The 6310-nt window shown below is 44.3% G+C and overlaps 2 protein-coding genes across 3 annotated transcripts in view; both read right to left on the reverse strand.

The window, feature by feature from the left end:
* Positions 1–2427: 2427 nt before the first annotated feature.
* On the reverse strand, positions 2428–3754 carry LOC103081255 (histone H2B type 2-F). Of its 2 annotated transcripts, XM_007463475.1 has the most exons (2): positions 3377–3754; positions 2428–2478 (listed from the first exon to the last, which is right to left on the reverse strand). In XM_007463475.1, the coding sequence occupies exons 1-2, from the start codon at positions 3752–3754 to the stop codon at positions 2428–2430; spliced, it is 429 nt and encodes a 142-aa protein (XP_007463537.1). The 2 variants fall into 2 exon arrangements, with proteins under 2 accessions (XP_007463537.1, XP_007463538.1); XM_007463476.1 differs by lacking the exon at positions 2428–2478 and having other exon boundaries at positions 3374–3754.
* A 1060-nt stretch (positions 3755–4814) lies between these two features.
* Positions 4815–6310, reverse strand: part of LOC103069308 (histone H3-like) — a 20015-nt gene continuing 18519 nt past the window's right edge. Inside the window, exons 4-5 of the mRNA XM_007463523.1 lie at positions 5718–5894; positions 4815–5231 (exon numbers count right to left, since the gene is read on the reverse strand). Coding sequence (XP_007463585.1) covers positions 4816–5231; positions 5718–5894 — 593 coding nt within the window. The 3' untranslated portion in view covers position 4815. The remainder of the gene's footprint in view (positions 5232–5717; positions 5895–6310) is intronic.

The raw sequence follows: 6310 nt of genomic DNA on the forward strand, positions 1-6310 counted from the left end.
ATTCAATCCCACTGCCCTCCCTCTCAACCACTCCTTCCCTCATCAATCTATTCATCCCATCAGTATTTACGGAGTGCCCACTCTATTCCAGGTACAGCTCGAGATGATGGGCAAAAAGCAGTGAACAAAACAAAGTACCTACCTTCACAGGACTTACTCTGAGAAGGTAGGAGGAGAGTCAGACAACGTATTGGTTGGAGAACAGTCTAAATCATTGTGGCAAATATTTTTTTAAAAAATGGCTTAAAAAAATACAAGTTTATTCATCTCTCACATCCAGGGTTAGTAGAACAGTTCTGCCATTCTCATCACATGGCTTCTGTTTCTGGGCCCAGAGTGGCTGCCATAGTTCCTGCCATTGTATCTGTAATCCAGCCAGGGGAGAGGGTAAAAAGGCAAGGGCAGCACATATCTATTCCTTTTTAGGACACAAACTAGAAATAATATGTATCACTTCCATTCATATCTCATTGGCTCAGAACTTTGTCTTATGTACAAACCCAGATGCAAGAAAAGCTGGTAAATTAGCCTTTAACTGAGAAGCCATGCACCCATAAAGCAGGGGGTTAAAGTAAGCAAAGAAGAACAGCTTTTATGAGTAGCAGTCTCTGATTCAGTAGTAAACAAATAAGTAAATAAATACATTAGTATTCAGATGATACACGGAAGAAAATTTAGCAAGGTATGGGGACAAGGAGTACCAAGAAATGGGGGGAGAGAGGGAGGTGGGCTTGCTATCTTACATAAGTCAAGGAAGGACTGAAGAGTAATGGAAGTTTTGAGAAGAAGCCTAAGAAATGAGGAAGCCAGTCATATAAATATCTGGGGGAAAAGCTTTTCCAGAAGAAATGGCAAGCACAAAGACCCTGAGATAGGAGGGCCTTGGTGTATTCGAGGTAGAGCAGGGAGACAAGTGTGATGAAACAGAACAAACAAAAGGGAGAGTGGTAAGAGAGGAGGTGGATGTGGGCCATTGTATCAGTGTGGACCTTCTCTCTGAAGCCATATGGGGATTTTCAGTTGGGCAGGATGGCAGTGACATGATCTGACTTAGAGGTTTCAGAAAGTTTACTCTAGCTGGTTTGTGGAAAATAGAGTGAGGGTAGAGGCAGAAGCAAAGAGACCAGTCAGAAAGTCATTGCAAATACCTGGGAGGTGTGATGGTGGCTTGGAGTGGGAAGACAGCAGTAGAAGTGTCAAGTACGATTGGATATGGGACATTTTAAGCCAACAATATTTTCTGATAAATTTGATTTGGGATGACTGAGAAAAGGCTTTTGCCCATGCTTTACTATAGTCATACCTCCTGCAAAAGAAAATGTCACAGGGAACAAGAAAATAAAATTTCTCTCAAGCTAGGATCATGGTGAGCAAAGAAAGCTTCAGCAGGTTTGAGATGCTGGGAGCCAAGTACAATGTGTCTTAAATTGCTTTGCGGGCAAGAGGGTGGGACAGCCAGAGCTTTCCAATATAATGAAAAACCCTAAAAAATAGTCTATGTGAAAATTTTAAGTTTAAAGAGACATATCAAAGTGAAAAGAAAATGTTACAACCTGGATGAGGAGTACAGAAATAATGACACCTAGTCACAGAATTTAAAGGGAACGATGAAGAATTCCATTTTACAAAAATCAGATGATTAAAAAGTTGAAAGATGTTACAGTGAAAATTGGGTAAAACTAAAACTTAAAAAAAAAATTCCCAGAGGATACTTGATATATTGGTCGCAAATAAAATTCCAGGTGCACTTCATGGACTTGGGAAGGAGAGCACCTGTATATCCCCATCACCTAGCACAGGGTCTGGCACATGTAAATTCTCACTTTTAGAGTGATTTTTCCTACCATAAAATGTGCTGTATAATCATTTCTTTTCTTTCAACTAGAAATTTTAGATTCTCAGTTGAGTCATCTTTCCCTGGTCTCTTGTCTGATAGTCTCTAGGGAAACCAGTGAAAGAAAGAAATCACATACAGCCCACTTTATGCAACTTTTAATTAGATGTAAATTCGAACTCCTACATTATAAATGAATAAAATTCATTTTAAGCAGCTTAAAAATTCATTTTAAATTCCCCCAAGTTTAACCAAGAATGGCTTAATTTCAAACCTCGACTGTCAAGTGAATTGGAAGCTAAGATTTTTCCTTTTGCCTCAAGGTTATATTTTATTTGGTAGAATATCCAGCCTTTTTCGGGATTGGTCTTGAGTTATGCAAGTTTTGAACTGAGAGGGCCTTAGAAATTCCCACATGTTAACTGCCCTTTTGTACACCATGCCCCCCAAATTTATTCTAAAAACATACACCTGAGAACACTAAAAACCACCTCACCAGTCCCCCACCTCCAACGGGACCTTATCAGGGAACTTCAGGAGAGGCACCTGGAAGTATGTTTAGCAAGCTTGGAGGTGGGCCTTATAACCAGGAGTTACAGAACCAAGACAAGGTCCGTGCCCTGAAGATAATTTTCCTGTGGAGGAGTGTAAACAAGCACAGTAAGTTTAAGTGCTGCTCAGTTTTCACCAAAAGCAGGGTAGGAGTGGGGAAAGGTTTGACCTAAATGAGGATTAAACCCAGAAGGGAAAATATCCTGAAGGAAGGGGAGTCTTTGGTCACTGGGTCTCTCAACCTTGGCGCAAGGGTCAACATCATTCACCAAATAATTCTTGGTAGTGGAGGCTCTCCTAGGCATTATAGGACGTTTAGCAGCATCCCTGGCATCTACCCACTAGATGCCAGTAGCGCCCCTCTCCCCAAGTGATGGCAATCAAAAATGTCTCCAGATATTGCCAATATCCCATGGGGGGGGGGGTGTGACGGAGAGGGTGGGGTGGGAAATCTGGTTGAGGGTCACGGGGCTAGGTTGGGATTTACAGATAGGCCAACGTACTAAAGCATCTGGCGATGTTGAAAGTTTGTGACAGACACCTAAAGATTTATTTTAAAAACAGATTAAAACATTAGAAACAGCGGGAACTGGGGGAACTATAGGGCTATCCGTACGCTAGAATAAAATAAAACCCAACTCGCTTACTAGCTTAAGAGACAGCCCTTCCCCGCTCCTCCGTACCTAAGGTCCCATTGAGGACTCAGACTAAGTAGGAACCACCTTAAGGACCAATCACTTGTTACCAGCAACATGACTCATACCACTAGGTGGCACCACTAGGCCAGATTTTAACAGGGCAACGTTCAATCACGGTCCCAATCTAGCCCCACATCCAAAAGCACTCGTGATCATGGGCCCACCCTACCCAACCAACAACTAAACCCACCTTTTATCAAGTGTTTACAGCCACTTTCCCCGGTAACTTAAGTGGCTCTGAAAAGAGCCTTTGGGGTAAAATAGATGTTCTAGCTCGTCTCTTGCACGCTTACTTCGAACTGGTGTACTTGGTGACCGCCTTGGTGCCTTCCGACACGGCGTGCTTGGCTAGCTCGCCGGGCAGCAGCAGGCGCACAGCCGTCTGGATCTCCCGGGACGTAATAGTCGACCGCTTGTTGTAATGCGCCAGGCGCGACGCTTCGCCCGCGATGCGCTCGAAGATGTCGTTCACGAAGGAATTCATAATACCCATGGCCTTCGACGAAATGCCGGTGTCTGGATGAACCTGCTTCAGCACTTTATATACATAAACAGAATAGCTCTCCTTCCGGCTGCGCTTGCGCTTCTTACCGTCTTTCTTCTGCACTTTCGTGACAGCCTTTTTGGAACCTTTCTTAGGAGCAGGAGCAGATTTTGCTGGATCCGGCATCTTCACACAGAAGAATCCCCACACACCAGTAGAAGTGATCCCGACTACACCGAAGTAGGCTGGTTACGCGCTACTTATAGAGCCTGTATGCAAATGAAGACTAGCACAGTATTACGTTTTTATTGGTTAATATCCAACAGTGTCGTCATAGAGGGGCGGAGTCCATGTAAATAAGGTTCTGCTTGCGCTCCCTCAGTGGCCCTTAGAACAAATGTCTTGTTAACCAATCAAAATGTTCCATTTCACACTAACCACTAAATTATGTAAAAAGTAGTTTCACCTGTTTGTGGTCTTTTGTTGTTAATTGGTTTTCACTTTTGGAGATCTGAAGTGCCAGCTAAAGACAAGTTAACGTTCTCTTATTTTTGCATCATTTTACTCCTCTGTACTACTTTGTGGAAGTTTGTTTGATTTTGTTTTTTGCAACAATACCTCAGCCCACATTTTCTTTTTTTTTTTTTTTTTCGCGGTTTGCGCCTCCTGTCTTATGCAACGAGGAAGATGGGTTCTTACACATCTCGGGACTCTTGCCTCCATCCTTCTTAGTTGAAATCCCGAGTAACTACTTGGGGATCGAAGATTTTATCTAACATCCGGCCTAGTTCTCGTAACTGTACAATCGGGCTGAAAACCCAGATTGCCATCCCAACAGTTATCGCATAATGACGGCCTTCTAAAGTGTCACTTAATTTCAGTATTCAGATTTGTGCTAACGTTTTGTACTAGCACTTTGGAGCGCGTTACAAACGACTGGTAGAACATATTCTATCCTCTTGCAAAGTTTAGCAAGGTTGGCGCTCTGGACTAAAAAATAAAGCCAGCAAGTAAAAGCAGTACTTGACCGACACGTCCCAGACCGTGCCTCTGGTGGTCCCTCTAGCGTCTGTCTGCCTAATTCCATAACCTCACCACCCAACACGTGCGAGACTCCCCGACCCACTTTACCCTGAACACTTGTGCATTAGGAACTCAACAAGCTTAAAGCTGGTACAGCTGCTCTTTATGAAAACGTGGGTGGCTCTGAAAAGAGCCTTTAAATCATCTAGTTTAAAACGCGTGCCTTAAGCCCGCTCCCCGCGGATGCGGCGGGCCAGCTGGATGTCTTTGGGCATGATGGTCACGCGCTTGGCGTGGATGGCGCACAAGTTCGTGTCTTCAAACAGCCCCACCAGATAGGCCTCGCTCGCCTCCTGCAGCGCCATCACGGCGGAGCTCTGGAAGCGCAAGTCAGTCTTGAAGTCCTGCGCGATCTCGCGCACTAGCCGCTGGAAGGGCAGCTTGCGGATCAGCAGCTCAGTCGACTTCTGGTAGCGCCGGATCTCCCGCAGGGCCACGGTGCCCGGCCGGTAGCGGTGCGGCTTCTTAACGCCGCCGGTGGCCGGCGCGCTCTTGCGGGCCGCCTTGGTGGCCAGCTGCTTCCGCGGGGCCTTGCCACCGGTGGACTTGCGGGCAGTCTGCTTCGTACGGGCCATGATATCTCACTGGTTTTATTCACCGGCCCGTAGGCAGTCTTATTTATAGACATGGCCTCGTCTTGATTGGGCCAGAAAAACTAGGAATTTACGAAACTGTAATCTCATTGGCTAGAAATCAATCCTATTTATTGGGCAGAAGATTGTTATGCTAATCTTTTATAACCTCCCCTTTCCAGTACTTTTCTATAATCTTATCGATCACAGATTTTTCTTTTCAAACCTTTTCTTTAAACTGCTGTAACGTTTGTAAGAACAATTTATAAAGTGTTTTTACACGCTTGGGATTTATATATTACCAGGTTCTTTCGAAATACAAGCATGCCCTAGGTTTCAGCCTGCATTTCCACTTACTAGTTACCGTAACTCCTCTCCCATAGTTAACATTTATTTAGCTTCTGACACCGAGCTAAGCAAGTCAGAGTTACATTATGACTGAGCTTCAACAAAATATGTGGTTGAAGGAACCAAAAACTAAACTTAACGTTTACCTGATTCGGATATCCGCCAAAGCTGTGTGCTGACCGGTACCAATTTACAGAGTAGAGCCTTCAGCCTTTTCTCCTTGGAATGCGGTTTCCTCTTCCTCAATCCATCAATGGCTAATTTGGTCCTATAGACGGAACGCTTTAAGTAACGGACGATAAGACCAGAAATATTAATTTCTCCTTTACAATGGTGAAGAGTTTTAAATAAAGTTGCTTATCAGTCAGATTTAAATTTAAAGTGTCAAAGCAAATAAATTTTTCGTTGATTACTGAGTTGCTAGCATATTTTCTTCAATAAAATGTTTTCTAACGCTTAAAGTTTCATATCTTTTCTATTCTCGGTAAGGAAATTGAAGATGCTTTGCCTTTTATTTCATATACTTTGAAGAATTTCTCGGAAAATTATATGTAATAAAACAGCAGTTATGGGCTTCCCTGGTGGCGCAGTGGTTGAGAGTCCACCTGCCGATGCAGGGGACACGGGTTCGTGCCCCGGTCCGGGAAGATCCCACATGCCGCAGAGCGGCTAGGCCCGTGAGCCATGGCCACTGAGCCTGCGCGTCCGGAGCCTGTGCTCCGCAACGGAGAGGCCACAA

This window comes from Lipotes vexillifer, unplaced genomic scaffold (genome assembly GCF_000442215.2).
Source record: "Lipotes vexillifer unplaced genomic scaffold, Lipotes_vexillifer_v1.1 scaffold1034, whole genome shotgun sequence".
Classification (NCBI taxonomy): domain Eukaryota; kingdom Metazoa; phylum Chordata; class Mammalia; order Artiodactyla; family Lipotidae; genus Lipotes; species Lipotes vexillifer.